The sequence below is a fragment of the Heliangelus exortis genome, chromosome Z (assembly GCF_036169615.1).
Source record: "Heliangelus exortis chromosome Z, bHelExo1.hap1, whole genome shotgun sequence".
Lineage (NCBI taxonomy): Eukaryota > Metazoa > Chordata > Aves > Apodiformes > Trochilidae > Heliangelus > Heliangelus exortis.
This window is the reverse complement of record NC_092454.1, coordinates 73302889-73326483: the sequence shown is the minus strand read 5'-3', so window position 1 is coordinate 73326483 and position 23595 is coordinate 73302889. Positions and strand designations below refer to the sequence as shown.

The 23595-nt window shown below is 44.2% G+C and overlaps 1 protein-coding gene across 9 annotated transcripts; it reads right to left on the bottom strand.

Annotated features, from left to right (window-relative positions):
* Nucleotides 1–1532: 1532 nt before the first annotated feature.
* LOC139789778 (maternal embryonic leucine zipper kinase-like) lies at nt 1533–22673 on the bottom strand. Of its 9 annotated transcripts, none has more exons than XM_071730835.1 (18): nt 22576–22673; nt 21891–21993; nt 20541–20626; nt 19944–20060; nt 19622–19765; nt 17995–18063; nt 16877–16969; nt 15933–16031; nt 13454–13522; nt 12936–13034; nt 11866–11952; nt 10420–10548; nt 8484–8630; nt 7533–7758; nt 5803–5896; nt 5186–5354; nt 2943–3046; nt 1533–1883 (listed from the first exon to the last, which is right to left on the bottom strand). In XM_071730835.1, exons 2-18 carry the CDS (start codon nt 21952–21954, stop codon nt 1664–1666), a joined length of 2016 nt encoding a protein of 671 aa, XP_071586936.1. In that variant the 5' UTR covers nt 21955–21993; nt 22576–22673; the 3' UTR covers nt 1533–1663. The 9 variants fall into 9 exon arrangements, with proteins under 9 accessions (XP_071586936.1, XP_071586934.1, XP_071586933.1 ...); XM_071730833.1 differs by lacking the exon at nt 22576–22673 and adding an exon at nt 22279–22448; XM_071730832.1 differs by lacking the exon at nt 22576–22673 and adding an exon at nt 22311–22448.
* Nucleotides 22674–23595: the final 922 nt, after the last annotated feature.

Below are 23595 nucleotides of genomic sequence, written 5' to 3'. Positions count from 1 at the left end.
CCAGGCAGAAGCCCAATTCTTGCTGAAAAGTTTCTGTTAAAAAAAGCAAACAAGTGAGCAAAAACCAGCGCTCACTCTCAGCAGCTGCACTGCTGGCACTTTTAGCCAATTTCCCACTAAATATCATAGCATTAAACTTCAGCATCTGAAACCCAGCCAGGAGTCAAATGCTGCAGCTGGGGGAGTCAGGTGTGGAAGCATTTCTGTGCTGCCACGAAGCTTTAACCACTGCTTTTCAGAACAAGGGGTTAGATATTTTATCAAGACAAGTCTCTAATTCACAGGCAGGCCACACACAGGGTACATCTCCTGCACTTTACATTTCTCCATCAGCAGTTACAGGACACAGACCCCATGGCCCCCCTTACTGCTGATCCATCTCTCAGCCAGGCTCATGCTCTTGTCCATATTGTCCCTTTTCTTATTACCCCTTTCTGCGTCCCAGATGTTCTTGATCAGAAACTTTGCAGCAGCTCTTTCCTCTCACATCTCCTCACAAACCTCTCTACCTGGTTTTGAAGTTCACTGAACAAGGCTCTGCTCCTTTACCTGGATAAAGAGCAGCCAAGGGAAAACCTGGAACTGGGGGGGAAAAAAAAAAAAAAAAAAGGAAAAAAAGATGAACATTTGCAGCATGGACAGTGTCTGCTTTAACACAAAACCCTCTCATTAGTGCACTAAGGGGCAGTTTTCACAGGAATCTCAGGGAAATTGGTGAAGTCTCCAGCAACACTCAGCTCCCCATGGGTGAGCCTCAGGTGTTGGTAAAGGGCAGCAAGGTGGGTTTTAGGGACTGTCACCTCCAGGTGTGTTAAGGGAAACCTGCAGCACTCATCACCTTGTATGGATGTTACCAGACAACTTTCTCTGAAGGTTTAAGTGCTGGTTGAAGCACTCTGAGGATCCAGCAGCCAGGGACACACAGACACAGGAGTGCCTGGCTGGGAGGCACCCACCTCCTCCTCAGGAGATCCCTCAACCCCCCACCCAGCTCTGACTTCTGCTCCCTGGTTCTGCATCTCTCAGATTTTATTCCCAGCTCTGCAGGCAGCACTGATGAAGGTGTCACTCCTGGAGGACAGGGAGGGTTACAAATGCCTCTCCCCTTCACAGCAGTTCAAAGGTGCTATTGTTCTTAACACAGGGATCTGATGATCACTTAACACCAGAGCATCAGGCAGCACACACAGGCTTGCCAGGCCTGGTAATGAGATACAGAAACGTGTTAGATGGGATCATAGCTTACATCCTAACACTCCTGACTTCACATTTATTGAAGGCAGCCCTATTTTGTACAACACTGAGCATACAGTGTAACTCTGGGAACCACAGCTGTGACTTAGTTAATGATCTCAATAAATCCTACTTAAGCAGAGACAAGAAGAGAATTATGCAAATGACTGTTTCTGTACCACATGTACTTGATAACTGAAGACACACCAAAATAGGCTCCAGCACACAAGCACCAACAGCTTTTTAACCCACTTCAGCTAAAAAAAAAACAAAAAGAAAACCAACAACACAAGAGGGGGAACATCTTAGAGAATTTTATTTCGGGCGAGTTGCAGAGGATTTACTAATAAGTTGGTATTCAAGGAAACATACAAAAAGGAATATGTACAAAGAGGGACAGCAGAGAAACCAAGACAGGTGAGGGAGCTTCCTACACTGTTGTGGTTAAATCCTCATGCCCTGCCCGTGGCAGACCCTGCTGGCAGCTCAGTAAGATGTCCTCCATCAGCCTCTTGTAGACCCAGGCATCACCCTTCAGCCGCTGCCTCCGGATGCCCACGGCCTCAGGCTTGCTGAGGAGACAGACTTCCAACTCAAACTCCATTGTCACCTTGCCAAAATCAGACCTGGTCTGACATTTCAGGGTGTACCTGTAACAAAACACAACCAGAATCGTCACTGAGCCACCCAGTGCTTGTTTTGCAGTGCAGTTTTGGGTTAATAACAGCACTTTACAGAAATTACCCCACTGCTCCTCAGAATACTGGGAAAGGACACAGAGTGCAGGGGGTGTGAGCTCTGGCACTGTGCTCCAACTCCCACACAGCCAGAGGAAACCCTGCTGGCCACAGAGCCCATTCCCAGGCTGCTGGGCAGGAAGGAGGGAGATGTTCCTGCATTATTCCTCAGGAAAACCCCTCTGCAGAGACAGCAGGCTGACAGGCTGGCTGCTGCTCAGCTCTTGTGGGAAGTGGGAAAAATAAATGTGAAATTTCAATCTTTAGAGGGGGAGAGGGTGCTTCTGTCACACTCAGAATCCTTCCAGATCTTCAGTTGGAAATGCATCAGAGGTTGAAGTGTACTCTGACCTTCTGCAATGCCCAAATACTTGGTGACCTGAGGAAATGCATATTCATAACTGAGCACAGCATTTCTTCCATGCACTGGGAAGCCAGACATTAAACTTTGATCAGAATTAGGAAGCAATCCTACCCTCAGTACCTTAGCCTCACCAGCAAACCTACAAACTGAAATACAAATCCTACAAATTAAAATAATGCACACCAAGGTGTGTGGATTCTGTGCAGAATATTGTAAAATATTCTGATCTCTTGGCTGAATGCTAATGCCCTAACTGCTGACAATGAGGGCTAAAAGGAACCCACCCCACCTCCCAGAATTGCCTGGTTTGGTCACATCACTGTACCCTAAGAAACCTTTTGTTTTTACAGCTTCATAAAAGGCAGAGGCTGATGTGAATTATGCCTAAGAGCTACCTCACTATTTTCAGTTCATATCTGTCACTCAAATTTTTTTTTTTGAAAATATGAATGAACGAAACACATTCATTTACTGCTCAATACACCTTCTATAAAATTATTGTATTTTACAATGTGGGGCTGAGAAAGTAAGTTCAAATACTTCATCAAGGATTGGAGTATTGATTATTTAGACAAACACAAGATGAAGTCATCACATTTTACACTTACCCCTTCTGAATATATTCCACATGCTTGTTTGAAAGAACAGCCATTATTTCATTCAGCAGCTGGTCTGGATTCAGCAGCTGAGTGGTGGTGACATTACAGTGTGCCTAAAAGTAATCAGCTTATTAAAACAAGAGTCAAGGGGAAAGCAATAGAAAAAACTCTCTCCTGCAACTGAAGCCATTATGCAAAGCTTCCATAGAAATCTTCAAAATAGCTAACCATAGTGGCAAATGTTTCAACTGCCCAATACTGTAATAATTAAGACATTGTAATAGCAACAGGAACACTAAGAACAATTAACAATGCATGTCCAAACGATAACCCATCAAAAACCCCACAGCAGCAGTGATGGAGAGGGCAGGATGGGGGCTGTAGGATGTGTGTGGGCTGGAGGGGAGCAGAGAAGGCAGACAGAGGACTCTGGCTGGAGTCCTCACGCCATGGCCAGGAGATTGCCTGTGCCCTGCTGAGACCAAGGAACAGGCACAGCACCACATGGCTTTTCCAGGAATGAAGATTCACCATGTTTAAAGGGAAAAAAAAAAAAAAAAAAAAAGTCATTTATACTCGTAAGTTTACTGCTGGAGGAGTTTTGTATCACACCTAATGTTCAGGTAATGGACTAGTCCAGCTAGGGACTTCTTGAAGAACTTCCAGTCACCCATATTTAACAAGACTATGCCAGCTGAAACATGCCACAAAGGCTTTATCTGCCTTCTGAATGCAGATGAAAAGAACACCAAACATTGGTTGAGGAGGCAAAGTCTATGACAGGTTCTTGCAGTTCTTATTCAGCCTCAAATGTATGCAACACCCTGCCATAACTGCTGATACCATGAAATAAAATTCTGTCTTCTCCTGTTGTGCTGCAGTGTCCCTAGACCTGCATTTTGCACACACTGTGGACAGAGGAAGCTGGTGCATGTCAAGAGCTTCTAGAGACAGAAGATCTAGGTTTTGTTTCCAATTGCTCAGGCTCCTGAATTAACTGCACGTTTCCTACTCCTGTCTGATGAGTTGGTCAGGTTTGTAGTCCAACAAAAGTCTCGAACTTAAACTGCCACCTTGACCCTGACAAGTGCCTCTTGGAAGTTTCCAACTGTAATACAGTAGCTGAGCTGCATCTACACAGGCTGCAAAAACACAAAAACACAAAGTGCTCCTTTCACTGACAGGCAGCTCTCCTTATCCCTGGAAGCCTTCAAGGTCAGGTTCAGGCTCACAGAACTTTGGCCATCCTGATCTGGTTGAAGATGTCCCTGCTCCCCACAAGGGGGTAGGACCAGAGGACCCTTGAAGGTCCTTCCAACCCAAACCATTCCATATGATCCTCACTGCACAGGAGGTGTCCAACACCTGCAGCTCCACTCAGCAGCAGAGACACTCCTTATTTCTAGAGGATTGTTTCTGCCCCAGAAATAGCCTTGCCTCTTTCACCTTTAACATGTTGTTTCAAATAATAATCTACAGATTGAAGGACAGATTCCTCCTTGTGTAATTTTTGGAGTCTCATAGCTGCTTTTGGGTGACTGTCACAACTCTGTTCACTACTCTGGTATGATGCCAATGCTATTTGATGTGCATTCTATAATAGAGTTAATAATAACTTAATGAGTTAAATTTGGTAGATGCAAATGTTATTTTAAAGTGCTCTGTGCAATGCATTATCTGAGGAGCTTCTTTACCTGTGCCTGTTTAAAGCAGGATCAGCAGAGAACTGACTCAAACACAATGACATCAGAACTTCACAAATGGAAATTATGCTGGCAGTGGCAGGAAGTCTTTGACCAGGTGTAGTTTTTTAGGCTGTAATCTCAGGTTCTCTTGACATCTAAAGACTGTCTTGGAACAGACATACCACTCCTGGACTAGACACATAAGTCAGGAATGATACCACATTCATTAGTTTGGGTTTGATCCAGTGGGAGAGCTAGCAGGATGTCTACATAAATAACAGGACTGAAATTTTCCAAACAGACTTCCTTTAAAACCATCCTGCTTCCTGCACATTCTGTTCAGAGGGATATAATCAAAAACCAAGGGCCAAACTCTTCTCTTGATCTGTTGGTTACTTGTCTGTGCCCAGCCTAACATGACAGAGCCCGGGGTGGTAACTGTGTTAACAGAGATGCAGAATACAGGAAAATCTGATCACACCAGTTTTCACAAGACCATTTCTAAAGGTGTTGTTTTAATCCTATGATTGTACTTCTTTTCACATAAAATTTTTCCAGCAACCATACCTTGAGTTTCCTTGGATGATCCCTAGCAGATCTTTTCTTTTTGCTTGGTGTAAGCATTGTGATCATTTTATCCAAGCCTCTTTCAAGACTTCCAAATATTTTGGCTTTCCTCTTCTTCTGGCTGCTGTCAATGTGAGCTAGGTTGAGATCTAAATCCACTGAGTGACACCTGTGATGTGAACAGATTAATCAGTTCTTTAGAAACTGGTTGTTTCAGATATGTCACTGAACCATTATCAGACCTGAGGGAATGAAGAAAACCAAAGCAACTGTAGTGTGAAGTTTTTATTTGAAAGTCAGTTGACATTTAAACCCAGAGATATATCTAAGAACTGCAGCCCTCTGGGGAACTCACGTAAGAAGGAACTTAAGACTATGGAAAATGTATAATGAAAATAATTTAATAATTGTATAATGAAAATAAATGAATTCCATAGTTTTAAAACCTTTCTCTGCCTTCAGTGTTTTCTAGTGTATGTAGGAAGAGGTTCTAGAAAGGTTTTCACCAAGAGAATGGAAACAGCAGCTTGCTGTTGTAAGAAGGCTTCCCAGGCAGTACATGGATCAAGGCAGTCGTGCTGTAAATCAGAATTGTACACAAATTAATGGACACTTACTTTCTTTCAGGAAGAACCTCAGCTGCTGTCAATTCATCTGTGTGTGTTGGGCCTGTGGGCTGCTTAACTGGGGTGACTGTAGTGAAGTGGCTCTCTGAAAGAAAGCATCCAAGCCAGAGCAGGTATGTTTTTGCACAAAGGATTTCTTTTTCTTCATCAAGGATGATCTATTTATTGCTGATTTATTTCTAAAACCAGCCTTCTTTTCTATCTGAGGTCTCTCTCCAGAATAACAAAATATGCTTTTGATATAAACAACAATACAACCCCTATTTTGCAAAGAAAAACTCCAGCTGTTTTCCCCACAAGTCAAGCCCTAGAGCAACCAATGCAGTTCACTATTAGAAATTTGGAAAGGAAGAGGATCAGAACTGCTTCCTTGCCACTGGTCCCAGAATGAATACTGGGAAATTCTAGCAGCTGTGTCCTTCACCAAGCCATTTCCCTGGTGTGGTGTCAGTTTCTGTAGCCACATTTACTACCAGACACTACAGAACTACCCACACTCTGCAGAGCATGGGTTTGGATGTGCAGAAGCAAACACCAAGTGAAACAGTCAGCAGATGAGTGGCTACCAGTGAACAAAAACTGTTCAAAGTTTCAGCTGTCTACAGAACTGCACCTGGCCCCAGTGATCACCTCAAAATTTCCAATGGATACTTCCACTTTTCTATCTCTGAGAGTATTAATACTACCCTTCCTGAATCAAAGATTTTCCAATGAAAAAGGCAATTAGCTTTTAATTGTTTCATCCTCAGAAGAGCCTCATTAAATCAGCTGAATTTCCCATTACATAAGTATCTACTTTTCTCGTTTAAACTTAACATGAAGTCAAACTTCACATACAATCTTAAGACAAAACCCAAACTACTCTTTGTAGTGCTCATCCTTAAATCCTTTACAGAGGATGTCACTGAACAGCTCTAAGTCCAAGATCCTGTATAACTTGAATCAGCCTGCAAAGACCTGCTGCTTTTGAACAATGCTCCCTGGAGCAGAAGAGTCTCCTGCTGTAAGGAGACCCTGAATGTACAGTTTCAGCATTAAAGGTTTTAATGGTTGAAGGGAATGATAATGTACACACAGGGTACACCATTTCACATAAGTACAGACTAGACAAGCTGAGGACAGAAATTTCTGGCAACTCATACAAGCTGACATAATTTATAAAGATTTGTGTGGTCTATCACAAAACTAATATCTATACATAGTTAACAGAAGTATTCTCACTGCCACACTGCACTGTTACTGTGAAAAAGCTGACATTTTCACATCCAAAAGTTAGAAAATCCAGGAGAAATCCAAAAGTTAGATTTCTCTTAGAAGGGGACTTGACCAAAAGCACACCTTTATTTTCACTCATGGTAACAACAAAGGATGAACAGTGATGAGGAAGCTGTGTTCTCAACCTTGATGAAAAGTGGAACCAGACTCAGGTTTTACAAACACAGCACCTCACTCCATCTCAGTGTTGCAGGAAGCATGCATGGGTGACACTGTAATCACCAATCCCTCTGTAATTAGCAGACTTCAACATGCCCAGCTGTATGGTCAACTTGCAGCACCTTACCACGTGTAGTAGAAGAACCAGGCTGGTGCATATGGCAAAAAATTTAAGTCTTCCAGAAACAGATGGGTTGGATACACCAGTATTGTGTTCATGTTTGAACTGACAATAATTCCTAAGCCATCCACACAGTCTGAGTTCCCAGCAGTTACATTCAACTTACCTTTGAAGGCAGGGGCCTGGGAGGGTGTGCTTTGTACTTGTGACTCAATCTGACTGGTGGCAAAAGGAGTCTGTGGAGCAGGAAGCTCAAAGGGCATTTGATTTCTTAAAGCTGACTCTGTAGCAACATTCTCTTTGTTTTCATGCTTCTTGGATGCCACTTTCCTTGCCACAGGAGTTGACAGTGTGAATTCTGCATCGTCCAGTTGAGCGTCATCCCCTGAATGCTACAAGAGATGTAACAAAAAGGAAAAAACACAAATGCTTTGCTCTATTCTGATCACATTCAGGGATGTTACAGACAAGACAATTCTAAACTTGATGCAGGTTTAAAATCCCATGCAATGCTTGCCTATTGAGAAAAAAAGCTAAAAACTCTTCAGTACTTCTGATTCCCTCTATAAGTTGCTAACAAACATCAAGTTATTTGCCCTTTTGTTGTCTGCTCAATTCTTCAGCTTACACATTTATGACTATTCCTCACCAGCTTCTCTAAACACAGCAAAGAATTTTCATTTGGTTTAATTGTGTAAGTTTAATTGTTTCATTATATTTTCTTATCCAATACAAACAGGTTGAACTTCGTTCTTCAAGGACTTGCCCAGCTCTAGCCTCGCTCCCAGGTGTTTTTTTCTCTACCTTATTGCTTTCCCATCAGGTTTAAAATTCTCATTGCTCATTTGCTCATTCCCTAGGTGCTGTTTTTATGCAAATCAAATGCCAAAGCTCAAGTTCTCATCAAATGAATCATGACCTATAGCTAGAGCAAGTCACAATTTTTGTTAAGCTGTGTATTTAAAACATTTCCTTACTCAGTTTGAAACTCCCCTTGACTGGGCAATACCAAACATTCAAATGTGTAATAAATTTTATGAACAATAAGATTTTTTTGATTAAGAATAGTATCATTTGTTTTGCTTTTTTAAGGAGCTAGTATTTACTCTTCCAGCACCTGTTTTGGCTTGCAGGAATTTAGAATAAATTCTTCCAATGGAGATTCTTCAGCCCATGAAGCTGCATCAGAAAACTCTATGGATCCAAACACATGTGCTGCTGCACTGCAGTATGGAGTATCTTCACACCTCATCCCTCTCTCAGGCTGGAAAGAAAGACTCAGTTGAGATTCCACTGTACAGTTAAAAGGAAGATTTCATCAAGAAAGTGCCATTGAAACCTAAGTCTTCTCTCAGGCCCTAATTATGGTTAACAGCTAATGTGCATTTGTTATTTGTACCAAAATCAAAGGTCTATGTATTCTCAAACCAACTCATCTTTCATGGCCTGCCTAAGGAAGAGAAGCAACTCACAAAAAATATCTGCCTTGGATTTCAGGACTTGGACCACACTCTTTTTACCAAAAGCCAAATAATACGCTGGAAAGAACCCAAGAAAAGAATGCAATAAAGTCTGAAAGAAAGACAGATAAAAGTAGGCACATTTCATCCACAAGACAGAATTATAAATCTGCAGCAGTTCTTCAGCTGCCATTCAGAACCCTTCATCTAATTGCAAGCCCTGACAAGTGTTGTCATTTATTACATCAGAGGATTCATAACTTCAGCCAAGATTGCCAACCCTCATGGCTCACACCACGTGCAGTCAGCTGCCAGGCACAGCATCCTCAGTTTCTAACACCATTTCTGATTTTCCAGGAGGCTCTTCCCAAAGACTTGCTTCACACCACTCCAGTGGAATTGCACACACTTATTTTAAATTATCAATCCCCAGCTGGAATGGATACCCTTTCAGGAAGCTTTTGCCCTCCTGGTGGGTGAGTTTCTCCTTCTATGACCAAGGGTATTGCAGTGCTCAGATCTCTTGTTACTACTGGAACAGAAGCAGAGCTTCCTGGTGTGCTCCTGGATTTACAACACCCTTACCAGGGGGGCTGCTAGCTACAGCCAGAGGTTGTAGTTGAAACTGTGTTCCACTACATGATGAATGCCTGAAGAGGATTCCTTGCCTACCACATTTCAGATGAAATTCATGCTGTGGTGAATTCTTTTTGGAATATCCTTCTAAGCCAAACTCTGTGAAATCAGGTATTATGTACAAATTTGTGCCACCTAATCCAGAAACTGTCTAGGTTAAAGGTTCTATTTGGTTTCTTGACATCAGACCAACTCTGGCTGAAGAACTTTTCGGTTGGGTATTTCAGTAAACTCACTTGATACACACAGAATCCACATGTGGGTAAATTAAATGTGTTCCCAGTGCTGTAGGACTCATGGATTTTTGGGTTGTGTAGACCTTTCCACAATCACCCCTGAAGGCATAATGCATGTTTATTAGCAGCATCACACTTTGGCTGACTGCACATATTGCTGCTCTCTTACTAGCACTAGTTCAGGGCACCAGTCTGCTTTCCCAGGCAGAGCTCTGTTATTTGTTGTTTAAACACCAGAAGGACACAGAGCTCTTGAAGTGAGTCCAGAGGAGGCCCTGGAGTTGCTGGGAGGGCTGGAGCAGCTCTGCTCTGGAGCCAGGCTGAGAGAGTTGGGGGTGTTGAGGCTGGAGAAGAGAAGGCTGCAATGGGGAGACCTTGGAGCACCTTCCAGTGCCTGAAGGGGCTCCAGGAAAGCTGGGGAGGGACTTGGGACAAGGGCCTGGAGGGATGGGAGCCTCCGAGGGGGAAGGGTTTGGAGCTGCAAGAGGGGAGATGGAGAGGAGAAATCCTTTGGGGTGAGGGTGCTGAGCCCCTGGGTGCCCCCAGAAGCTGTGGCTGCCCCATCCCTGGCAGTGTTGAAGGTTGGATGGGGCTTGGAGCCCCCTGGGCTGGGGGAGGGGTCCCTGGACATGATAGCAGGGAGTTGGAATGAGATAAGCATTCTATCATTCCATGCTTAGTGCAGAGGACTATTTTAATCCTGCTGCATTCCAGAGCTTACCCCCAGTGCTGCTGATGGTGTTGTGCTGCCAGGCCCTGCCTGACACGGAGCCCTCAAACGAACACGCCTGCCTCGAGCCTTCTTGGAGTGAAGCAAGAGATAGGTTGCTGACATTTGGTCATATTTCCACTAGGGGAAAAACAAATATACAAAAACAAAGTAAGTATTCTAAACTCCTCTTGGGAAATATTTTAAGTACAAAGAAAACTCAGCCTTCTGGAAATTTCTGTGGTTCTGCAAGTTTTTCTACCTGATGTGCATCCCTAATGTTTGATCACCAAGGTGTAATTCCAGACTTCAGTTAATTTGTCATGTGTCTGGGATCAAGGAACAGACTGTGGATTTGGGGTTTTGTACTGGTGTCAAAACTGATGCTGCTGCCAGGATCCACCTCCTGAACTGAATGACAAAGGTATTAATTCAGCTCAGCCAATACTTATACCAGAATCTAATTTTTTTCAGAGTTCCTCCCAGTTCTTCCCCCACAAGCAGCACCAACATTTTGCATGACTTCCAGCAGCTCTGCTGGTGTGAGGGTACAATGCTTGACAGGTTTGCAGCACAGTACATTCAGTTTGAATTAGTTATAAGGGATTAGAAGTCCTCCAGTAAAGGACTATTCAAATGCTATAAACCTATTTGTAAGGACTTTTCCACCTGCAGAGAGATTATTTCAGATAATTTCTTCTATATGAAGAACAAGTAGCACTAAATCCATAAATCCATTTTAAGTATCATACACATTTTAAGTCTGTTCCCACTCTACACCTAAACAACTTTTTTTATTTTTTATACCTATTCTCTACTGGTACAAAGAACCAAATAATTCCATTTCAAGGGAGAATTTTGAGATTCAGGTTAAAGCTTAAGTAAATCTCATTATTTAATTCTCTTCTGCAGCTTGCAGTATCATTGGTAACATTTGTACAAGTATTCTAGAAGTAGTCAGTTCACCTTCTGTCATTTGTATTCAAAAGTGACTAAACACACTCTTTTGCATATTAAAAAAAAAAAAAAAAAAAGTCATTAAAAAAAAAAAAGTTTTATAGCTTGTCTGGGTGATGCTCTGATATTTTTCTCCTACTCTTTTTGTTTTCTCTTACTGATTGAGACATGTAAAAGCAAAGAGTTAGCCCACCAAATGGCATCTCTTGTTCACCTATACATTTTTTGGCTTCAAGAGATTCAGAAGGATGTTACCAGGGTGGGACACAACAGTCAGGCTTAGGAAACATCAAGAGTATAATTAAAAGAGCAAAAAGGGAAAAAAACAAATGGGAACTTCAGAACTGCAGTTATAAGCCACAGATCCTCTGAAGTTCTGCAGGGGCTCCCTACATCTGAAAAGTATAAAAAAATTCATACTTTAGAGTAAGCATTAGTCTGTTAGTACAGTAAGTTTATTTGCTGTATTACTGTGTTTAATTACTGGTATATACTACTTACCTCTGATATTAATTCCAAAATACTCTCCCTGCTCTGTCTGTGAAACACAGAAAGCTCTGCTACACAGTCTTCATCAAGATTTCCCAGCTGCAAAAACATGATGGATACTGAAGGATGAAGTTTTCAAGTTGCCTCACAATCCACATGACTGTGACATTTCAATGAAAGCCACTGGGCTGAATCAATAATCAGCTGTGATTTCAGACCTATTTTAAACAGTTAGCAGCACAGCTGAGTGTTCTGAAGAAGAGACTGAGAAAGCCACACAACTTCAACAACTTCACAGTTTGGCCCCTCTTTGGTAAGGGGTTGTGAATTCAAATAAGAAAGCCTGACAGCAGATGAGATTTTTACTCGAATGGAAGCTACACTTTCACCTCTACATAAATATTCAAAGCTCTCAGATGTGCACAACTTCCCTGGAACCAGTTAGAAGCCATGCTGCAGGCACAGTAAAACTCTTCAGAGAACTTTAGAGAAACAGTGGCATCCAGTGGCCAACTGGGAGCATTGGCTGCAAACATGCAGCAGCTTCTCCTCAGTACTTAATACTGACAACTGTATTACATTTTTTTTTCTTTTCCATATTGCCTGAGCCTGATTAAAACAAGTGACAGGCAGGAGAACCATACTTTCAAAGGGGTAAAACCCAAACCAGCAATTCTCAGTGAGAACAGCTCCAAGATAAACCACGGTCATGCCTAACATGCTCTCCAAATCATTTGCATTTTGCACCTTAAACAAAGTACTGACCAAGCAGCCTGGAAAATTGACTTTGTATGCCATTGGCATGTGGAAATACCTCACATTTTGATGAGAAGCCCCTGACTTTGCCAATTAAGCATCAGGTGCAGAATACAATGAAAACACACTGCAAACTGGTCCTCAGGAGAAACCAGAAGTAGTAAGATTTTGACAGAAAGATGAATCAGAAAGGTACCACACATTTCAGAAAAGTCTCACATTTCACCTCTGAATAAATGTTTTCACAGCCCACCACTGCAAGGACAATAGCAAGCCAGCAAAGATTGCATGAAATACTTTTTTATTCACCTGACAAGTGTACTTACTGAGTATTTACTCTGCCACTGAACAGCATCAGAATAACCTTGCATGAGCCAAGGGTGACTCAAGAGGTGCTTAACTGTGATCCTCTTCTTTGGGTCCACCTGTGAGCAATAAAAAACAAACTGATGCTTAAAGCACAGAGAAGAACTGGAGAAAAAATTGCCTGCTACTCAGAATTTTAGGGTGGTTAGAAGTTCAAATAAGCAGCACTGTTCCATGGCTTCACCAAAAGGCAGATGAACACAGGTGGGGTGACTGTGCAGGGATAGTCCTGGGTTGCTGAGGGGCTCTGAATGCACAGGCAGTGTGGTTAGCTTCATTTATAGAAAAGCTCTTACTGATACAGCACAGTTAGGAACAAACAGCAGAAGGCAGGATTAATCTTGTCTGCAAAATTTTGTAAGAATAAAAATTTGTGTTTAAACAGCTTCTTTTTTTTTTTTTGATATTTAATTGATGTAATGTTTTGACTTGTCTAATGGTGCTTCATTGACCTACTGAATAGAAGCAAAAGCTTTACCTGCAGCATTTGGTCCAGCAGCAGTGTACTGCTAGGAGACAGCCACTTTGGAATGCTGTATTTTCCTCTCTGAAAAAAAAATTAAAATAAAAGATTTAAAATTTATCTTTTCAAAAAGAACTGCTAAATTACTTGGATGACTGACACCTGTGTTTGGTCAGAGAGGAAGAACAGCAGGCAGAAGCAGACCTAGCTTTAAGAATTTCCTGGATGAATTCAATGTTAGTACTAAAACTCAATCAGTAAGGAATTGCTGTGTTTGAATTACCACCCACTCAACTTGTGTGACATTTCCATCTCACTCCACTTTTGCAGCCAACCTGCTCCTTTATCTCTCACACTGTTTCCTCATACCCACTTGATACTGGAGTTTTCAAAGTGCAATATGCTGGAGCATGAATGTCTCATATTAGCACTTTGAAATGTGAATATTCATTGAAATTACTTTTCAGACACTAACATCCTCAACAGTTATTCTTTTTTCATAGGTTTCATGCAAGAATTTCTCTCTCTCTATTCATACTGTAAACAGGAAAAAGGTAACAGATTTAGCAGGTAAGTTTCCTTCAAATAGTCTAAATTTTCTTTAAAAAAAAAAAATTTGGTTAGAAGACAATTCAAAATGGATTTCAGATTTGATGTACAACAACAGGAGCCAAAAAACCCAACCAAGTTCACCACCAAGGATCATTTACTTCTTAAGGAAAATGGAGAAAAAAATATCAGTAAACAGAATTGTGAAATGACTTAACTACATAACTCTCATTTTGTCATGGCAGTTTCCTTTCTCCAAACAAATTCCTCAATAACAAAACAGCATTTTATCCACCATACAAATCTAAGCAGTGTATGAAGTGCTTCAATAGCACAGGTTCAAGAATTTAAGCTGCATTTTTACAGACAATCCTAATGAGCTCTTTATAAATAGTTTACAGGCTGTTTCACAAAGCAGCTTCACTCTGAAGCTAAGCCAAGTAACACGTGCAGTTTGCTTTTTGGTTTTAATATATTGCTACAGAATATGAGACAGGGAAAAAAAATTAGCATCTGCTTGACTGAGGGCAATATTGGAAGGTGAATAATTCACAATAGTTATCAAATACATAAGATAGCACCAGAATTAATTTTTTTAACAGAAGTTATATCACATGCTTGATTTTTTTCATTCAAAAAGTAAATGCATTTGCTCAAGGATTCCCAAATTAAGAGATGTAGAGCATTCCAGGGAAAGAAACATTGCATGTAAGTCATGTGTTCCTAACTAGATTTAAGCAGATTATTACACTGACTTAGAACAACACTTCTGAGTTGAGGTTACAATAAATTTTGGTATCTGCAATGTCTGAAATGAAATTCCACAACTGTGTCTATGTGTCCACATATAAAGAAATTTTCAGTTCACAGCCACACAAAATTAAAACAAATTCAGATCTGAAATAGGAAGCCTGTATCTTAAAACCTGCAGTTTTTAACTTGATGATCCTCACAAGTCCCCTCCAGCTGGAGGTGCAAGCAGGACAGTCCTGATGTTTTAATGACAATTCACCTCAGTATCAGCAATTTACGTGGTCTCTTTGGATCAGTTAGTCTCCGATTTTTCTTTTTTTAAAGTTCTTTACAACAACTCAAATTGAGCTTCCTACAGCTCTTCTGTGAAGGTTCTCAAGTCCACTCCCAGCTGCAGACTAGCAATCCATGGTGTTTCAAGAACTAATCCTGCCATTTCCAGAGCTCTGACTGCTTCACATCCCCTCTGCAGATCAGGTGTCAGCTGCCTCCTTCCACAGCAGCCTCCAATACTCCTGAGGTGGTTTTTTAGGGGTTTTATTTAAACAGATCAGACTCTGGGTCAGAGGAGAAAGATGTGGAGGAAGCCAAAGCTCACCAAAGCAGCTTACTGGAAGCATCACCAACATAAATTCTATGGCAGTTCAGCAGTGGTTGTTGTGTCTGATGTGGAACAGCTGCTGGTCAGCTACATCAGGAGGAGTTCACAGGGAAAGAGACTCAATTGCTCAATTCTGCTGTGTACTATTTGTTCAACTCTTTCTGTAAATTGTGGTGTCTTAAACTTCCCTCCTCATTTTGGAGAAGGGAAACCTGCTTTGCCTAGACATGAGAGGAGCTGACACATAAGAAAATCAGATTTGGTAAATGAAATTACATATTTGTAATTCTATTCCACACAACAGAGGGAGAAGCTGGACAAAGGCTCAGACACAAAAATCCAGCCCATCAGCAAGACCATGCTTCTGAGGTTTAATTTCCTAGAACTAGACCAAACTAGAATACTGCAGAGAGCAATTAAAGATGGAAACAAATCCACAAAATATCAATAGGAAAAGCAGCAAGGTGTAACAAAATTCAGCCTTTTTTTTTTCCCCTAGGCACAGGTCAACAGCTTCTGCCACCAGAGAAGCCAAATCTCTCACAGAGCTCTGCAGTGTCTGTTTCCAGTGTGTTTTAGCACCACACCTACCATTATCTTCCTGTAGACAGCCACGACATTGTCATCATCAAAGGGGAGGAAGCCACACAGCAGAGCATACAGCAACACTCCCATGCTCCAAATATCTGCCTAAAAAGTAAAAGTGAGTGGAAGTTAAGAACTTGGTTTATCTAAAATGGCTCTGAGGCAGCTGATATTGCCCCCTTCTTTGGCAAAGCCCATCTACAACTCATGAGAAGCAGGTTCCCTAATGCCAGACAGAACTCTTCTATTCCAAGTGAAAGCACACGACCCAAATTCAATTTTCAATTCACTCAAGCTAAAGCACTAGTAAAACCAATATCCTCTCCTTAGGTCACCAAATTGCTGCATTACTTTCATTCTACAAGGATTTCACTGGCAAAAATGAAATCAAAGTCATCACAAGGGATTTCATAGTGATTACAACAGCTGTCAGCACAGTTACAATTGACTTTAAAGCCCTACAGCTTCTTCTCTATTTGTATAGGCTCAGCAAAGTCTACGTGCCTCACACTGTAATTTCTACCTAGACCACAAAGAAATAAATGAGGTTTGAAAAGCAGTGAAGTTCGTGGAAAACACACCAAAAACAAATACTGAGAAGCACAAAAATTTGCAACAAGAGCTGGGTAATTAACAGAACAAATCACTGCTTGAAAGAATGCGCAGTAGAAGGAAGGAGCTTAAATTGCTGTCCCATAAGGCACCAAAATATGGAGCAACAAATGAAGATATCAAAGAATTAGTTAAATTAGCCAGCTACATGACCTGTGGCCAAGAGCATGTTCTGCTGTTCCAGGCTGTGGCTGCTGGGGATAATCACACAGCTTCTGAGACCCACCAGGGCAACAGTGCTCCAGCAGGGTTCAGGAGGCAAACCCAGTGAGGATGTCTGGCCATTACAGCTTTAAACACACAGCTGTGGGGGAAAAACCCAAAACTGTGCTACATACCTCTGAGCCAATATAGGATTTTCCCTGAATCAGCTCTGGTGCTGCATAGGCTGGGCTTCCACAGCAGGTGTTCAGATGGTAATCAAGGCCACCCTAGGAGAGCAGAGGAAACCCATCACACAGAGGCACTGGCTTGAACACAGCTCAGGTCTTCTAGAAAGAACATGAGGGGCCTCAGAGGCTTCACTTTCTCTGCTCATGTATCTTGCTTTGGTGTAATACATGGCACAAACTGTCTGAGAACATGAGTAACCCATAAACATGCAGACACCATGGTATCCCAGCTGGTATCCCAGCAGTCTTTCCTCCTGCTGCTCTTCTGATAAGAACACCTCCTTCTGTGACTCTGAAGAGAAATTCAACACAGCTCTGGAAGCAATGATCCAAGAGCACTGGCCATGAGGCTAGCTGGTCACTTATATCAGTATTTAATGAAACAACTTCATGAAGAACACTAGAAATACTCGCATATGAAAGCTATGTTATTGCTTTGCCTGGTCTTTGTTCTAAGCACATCAGAAGATGGCTTTACACCACCAGGGGGATGGTCTTGATGGCCCTCAGGGTGCTCTACCTTGAACCAAGGAAAACAATCTGAGGATAAGTAATTGTCAGTAAGACCTTCTTCAAATTAAATTATGAACAGCAGTTACATCACATGTGAAGCTGACAAACAGCTGACAGCTCAGTACAAGCATTTGGAATGAGACTGTAAATGTAACTGGAATAAACTATTTGATTTCATCCACAATCTCCACACACACACACAAATCTCGTGGAAAAGAAACCATACACCAGTGAAAGTTATCAGGGAAAAATACCAACATAAGGTTCACAGGCCTTTATTTGTGACAGCAGGTGCTATGCATACAAAATGATGTCTGCCTCAGACTATGCCAGAAGACAGAAGAAAATGATGGCACAGTCTGGCTGTAACACTTTGTCAGCTGCTCTCACACACTTAAGTAACTAATGACTGGATTACAGCTATGCAAATAGCTTGGGTTTAGGGGTTTTGGGCAAGTTTCTGCATTGTACTCTGAAGTCAAACATGCATTTTTTATGTGCATGTAGTAGCTCATTTAGTCCTAATCTGTGAAAGCAATGGATACTATTACCTTTGGCTTTGCACAAAGTCCAAAGTCTATTAGTTTCAAATTATGATCCCCATCAATCAGCAGATTTTCCTGGAAAAAGAGAAAGTACCCATCAATGTTTTGATAATCCAAGTATCTAAGCCACCACATTTTAATTCACTTTATTTCATCTTGTCATTAGCAGCTAGAACTTCCATAAAGCTCTCCTCTGGAGGTTTTGCTCAGCTGCTAATTGAATACATGGCATACTGCAGATGGGGAATACCTGCCAGCAGGCTGGATGGGAGGCAGCAGCCTGTTCTGGCAGAAAGGGTGGGCAGCAGTGCCATGGTATCAGGGACTGCATTAAAAGGAGCACAGTGAGCAGAGCTGGGGAAGTTCCTCCAGCTCTGTGTTCAGCACAACGAGCACAGTGCATCCAGGTTCTGTGCTCCCTCCCCCAGCACAGGACAGACACCAAACTGATGTACTGTTGATGGATGGCAGCAGTCTGCTCAGGGGACACTTGCTCCATGAGGAGAATCACAAAAATCACAGAATGGTTTGGGTTGGAATGGACCTTAGAGCTCATCCAGTTTCATCCCCCTGCATGGTCAGGGACCCCTCCCCCAGCCCAGGGGGCTCCAAGCCCCATCCAACCTTCAACACTGCCAGGGATGGGGCACCAACAACTTCCCTAGGCAACCTGTTCTAAGAGGCTGTGGGGAAGATGTCTGAGCAGGTTGTAGATGAGAAAGCTTCAATGAGACCTCATGGCAGCCTTTTACTACCTACAGGGGGGCATGAAGACACAGCAGTGCGTGGTGGGACAACAACAAAACAGAAAACAAGCACCAAGAGATGTGTTCAGACTGGGAATCTGGAAAGAACTTTCTCTTCATAAGGACAGTGAAGAGGTTGCCCACCAAGATGTGCTGCCTCATCCTCGGGAGCAGGAGGTTCAAGCAAATGCCTCTAGAAGTCACTTCCCACTCAAGCTATAGACTGTAAACCTGCCTGCTCTCCAGCTACAAACCAACTGCTCCCCAAAGATACACACAATGTTTAATTGGGGGAGAACTCTGGAGACAAAGATTTCATGAGCTGCCTAGGAAAACACTAGTGCACTCAGAATTTGCTTTTCTCAGAGATGTCAAAATCTCTAAAAATGCAAATTTCTAACTTTTTCAGTGAGAAATGGACTCAACTCCTCTATTCTTAACTGCTAACTTTAGTCTATAATGACAGCACAGTCATAGGGTGGGTCTGGTAGCACTCATCTTCCCCTACAACTTCTGTCTAGCCACCACTTTCTGAACTCTCATCACACTTCCCTTTGTGTGGTGTGAAAAACCAACAGTTAGAAACTCTCTCCAGGTACAAGCTGGAATGAAGGGGATAAAAAAAAGGTCTAATCAATATTGACAGCCAGATCTATGTCTCTGCTCCTCTCCCAGATGGAGTGTTCTGCTTCTCTTTCAGGGCAAGCTCCTTCCTCAGATACAGCTGCACCCAGCTCAGCTCAGGAACAGAGCAGGAAACAGAAATATCACTCTTCTGGAGAGACAAAAAGCTCTAGGAGAATGGAGAAGGCACAACTTACTCCTGTTCCTAGCAGAGAAATAAACGTGTGCGTTTGTTATCTGCAGATCTGGGTATTCAGGCTTACTGGTTTGAGATCCCTGTGGGCATATCCACAGCTGTGAACATAAGCAATTGCTGAGACAATCTGCCGAAAGAACACGCGAGCTTCCTCTTCTGAGAGGCGGTCCTTGGAAATGATGTAGTCAAACAGCTCCCCCCCAGGGCAGTACTGCACACAGGAGAGAACACACAACACAGTAGTGAGGTAAATCTAAACAGTGACAAGCACTGGACAGCAACTGGAAGCTCAACGAGATAACTTTTTAGGAATTATTTCATTTGAAGTCTTATCCACCACTGCAGCTAAACCCAGGAATATTTCCCGTGGCAGAAACACCCTTTATTACCTCCAAGACCATGAATATTTTCTTGGATGTCTCTATCACGTGGTACAACTGGCAAATATGCTGGTGGCTCAAGTTCTTCATGGCATCAATTTCTACTTTCACCCGGGGCAAGTCATCCTGAGAGACAAAAACAGCAAGGGGTGAAAGTGCCAGCCACTTTGACAGCTTGTACATCACTGTAAGCACCAGGCTACTGTGGAACTCAACATTTCACACCACCCATACTACAGCAAACAACTCAGCTCCTCAAATTCTACCCAGCAACAGCTCTGCCTTTACTCCCCTACAATTCTGGCACACTGATGAGCTAAACCAAGGGGTACAGATGCAAAATAGTTAAGCATTGTCATCACCATTCTGTTGGAATTACTCTAATAATATTTAGCTTCGTCTATTTTACAGACAGAGAATGCTGCCCTCCACCCATGAGGGAACAAGATTTGTGGTTTTCTGTTACAACTCCATCAAGTCTGCAGCATCCATCAATAGCCAGCAGGGCTAGCAGGCAGCATTTTGTTATGTCACACCCCTTTGTTTTTCTGAGTACCAGAAGAACAGCAGAAGACACTACCAACTTTAAAGTATCTTTAGGCTTACCCCTAGAGCAAGTTTGTCCATGATTTTTATTGCAACTTTTTCACCAGTCAGAAGATGCCGGGCACGTTTTACCTTTGCAAACCCACCTAGAATTCAGAGGAGACATGTTTAAAGCTCAGCCTGATGACATGCTTCCTTGCCTGGAGTCTGAGAACTGCTCTGGAAAGTGCAGCGTGCACAGTGTGCAGTGTCTTCGTTAGAGGCACTGACCAGTGCTACAAAATCCCAACTACATTTCAGACTTCTGCCCCTCAACATACAGCCTTGAAATACAGAATGATTTATGTTGAAAGGGACATTTAAACACCATGTAGCCCAAGCCCCTGCCATAGTCAGGGACCCCTCCCCCAGCCCAGGGTGCTCCAAGCCCCATCCAACCTTCAACACTGCCAGGGATGGGGCAGCCACAGCTTCTGGGGGCACCCTGGGGCTCAGCACCCTCACCCCAAAGGATTTCTCCTCTCCATCTCCCCTCTTGCAGCTCCAAACCCTTCCCCCTCGGAGGCTCCCATCCCTCCAGGCCCTTGTCCCAAGTCCCTCCCCAGCTTTCCTGGAGCCCCTTCAGGCACTGGAAGGTGCTCCAAGGTCTGCCCATTGCAGCCTTCTGTTCTCACAGAAGCCCAGGATGTTTAGGTTGGAAGAGTCCTCCAAGCTCATCCAGTCCAACCTTTGACCAACACCAGCATCAACCACTAAACCCTGTCCTTAAGGACCAGCTCCAAATGCCTTTTAAATGCCTCCAGGGGTGGGGACTCCACCACTCTCCTGGGCCATCCCAATGCCTGACAACCCTCTCAGTGACAAAATATTTCCTAACACCCATCCCAAAGCTCCCCTGGCACAGCTTCCATCCCTTCCCTCTGCTCCTATCTCATCCCTCAGGAGCAGAGGCTTTTTCCCTCCTCTCTCCACCCTCCCTTGAGGCAGCAGCACAGAGCCATCAGGTCTCCTCTCACCTCCTCCAGACCAAACACCCCCAGCTCCTCAGCCCCTCACAGGATTTGTGCTCCAGGCCCTGAATCAGCTTTCTTGCCCTTCTCTGGACACTTTCCAGCACTTCTCTGTCCCTCTTGTAGTGAGGTGCCCAGAACTGAACACAGTGCTCAAGATGTGGCCTCCCCAGAGCTGAGTACAGAGGGATGATCCCCTCCCTGCTCCTGTTGGTTCTCCTGTTGGTTCTGAACACCCCCAACTCTCTCCCCCTGGCTCCAGAGCTGCTCCAGCTCTCCCAGCAGCTCCAGGGCCTCCCTCGGACACGACCTAAAGATTCTGCATTTAGAGCTACTGAACCCTCAGACAAATCCTGAGGTGGCTGTTCAGCTCCCGCTGGCACTCACAGCCCCAGCCTACCTGTCCCAATCGTTTCGTGCAGTTCGTAGTACTTGAGAATCTCCTCATAGTCCCCTGCAGCCATCCTGCGAGCCACAGGGCTCTCGCAAAGTCACCTCAGCACCTGCAAGGAGAAAGCGTTCCCAGTGTCGATGTCTGAGCAGTGGGAACAGACAAGGAACCCCCAGGAGCTCCGAACGGGGCTGGGAGCCGAGCCGGTGCTGTACATCGAGCACAGAATTCAGCGGAGCCGTCGCCGCCAGCGCCTCGGCAGCACAGGGGCACAAAGCGCTGAGGTTTGTGCGGGAAACCTCACTGAGACTCAGCCGAGAGCGGACCCAGGGACGGAGGAGGAGAGACCCCGACCCCCGGGGTCCAGGGTAGAGACCGCCCAGTCCCTGCCCGGTACCAGGGCAGCGGGTTCCGGAGCGCAGCGCTCACCGCCGGCAGGCACCGCCACGGCCGTTACCGCTCAAATCTCCCGGACCGGCAGTCCCCGCGCCCAATCACTGCCTGAGCGGGGCCGGTGCATGGCGGGAGGGAGGGAAAGAGGCTCCCCGGGGGGAATGGCGTTCCCATCCCCCTGCTGCCATCCCCCTGCTGCCATCCCCCTGCTCCGGCCGCCACCGATCCCCGCAGAGCCGGGGAGCAGCCGGGCAATGCCCGCCGCCCGCTACAGCCCCGGGGAAGGCGGCGGGACCCGCACCGCCCTCACTGCTGACACGCACAAGATGGCGGCGGGGACTGGAGCCGCGCACAAGATGGCGGCCGCACCCTTCCCTCAGGGTCTGTCTGCCTGCGGCTCGGCCCGGTAAATCCCCGAACCGGCACCGCAGCGTGACCCGGCACACCCCCGGCAGGTGAAGGGAAAGTGGCACAGGGTGCCCGGGGAGGTGGTTGGGACTCATCCCTGGAGATGTTCAATAACCTGGTCTAGTGAGGGTGTCCCTGGTTGCTGCAAGGCGGTGGGATGTGTGACCTTGAGAGGGCCCTTCCCACCCAAACTGCTCTGTGATTCTGTGTTAAGCAAGGAGGCAGGAATGTTGGGATTTCCCTCTGAGGCCGAGATGGATGATATGCCTCGGCTGTGGATGGGCGTTCGTCTGGCAGGCCTGACCCCTGTACCCAGCAGCTCAGCCTGAAGTGACGGGCAAAAAAAGGGGAAAAAAAAAAAAATGGTGGAACGGATTATTTCTGTAAAGTGCCCCTCCTTTGGAATCATCCCAGACAGTAAATCTTTCCTGAACAAAGAAAGACCACATTTCCAAGAGTTCCAATTATATCCTGGATTAAAAAATGGAAAAAAAATTTAAAAAATCACAATGTTTTTGGTTAAGAGACCATCAAGATCATCTGTTCCAGCCTATTTATGCCCATGGAGATGTCTCCTCAATGGGGTCACAGAACACAGAACATGAATCAGACTCTGATGAGTTGGAAGGGACCCATCAAGTCCAACTCCTGTGTCTGTGGGCACCCCCAGGATCACACCCTGTGCCTCAGAGCTTCATCCAAATGCTTCTTCAGCTCAGGCAGGTTTGGTGCTGTCACCACTTCCCTGTAGAGCTTCTTCCATTGCTCAGCTGCCCCCTGGGTACCAAAGCTTTTTCTGATATGTAACCTGATATAAGCAGATACATCCCCTGATGGGCACTGCGGAGAAGTCATGGCACAGGGAGTTCCAGGAGTGCAGAGGAAATTACTGAATATAGAATCACAGAATGGT

What these genes read in the sequence shown, in the direction of transcription:
- LOC139789778 (XM_071730835.1), bottom strand. Translation starts at nt 21,954, where the DNA reads ATGGCTGCAGGGGACTATGAGGAGATTCTCAAGTACTACGAACTGCAC. An exon ending in AAATATTCATGGTCTTGGAG is followed by an intron (nt 19,766 to 19,943) that starts GTAATAAAGGGT and finishes TCCTGTGTGCAG; the next exon opens with TACTGCCCTGGGGGGGAGCT. An exon ending in GAGGTTCTTCCTGAAAGAAA is followed by an intron (nt 5,355 to 5,802) that starts GTAAGTGTCCAT and finishes TTCACATCACAG; the next exon opens with GTGTCACTCAGTGGATTTAG.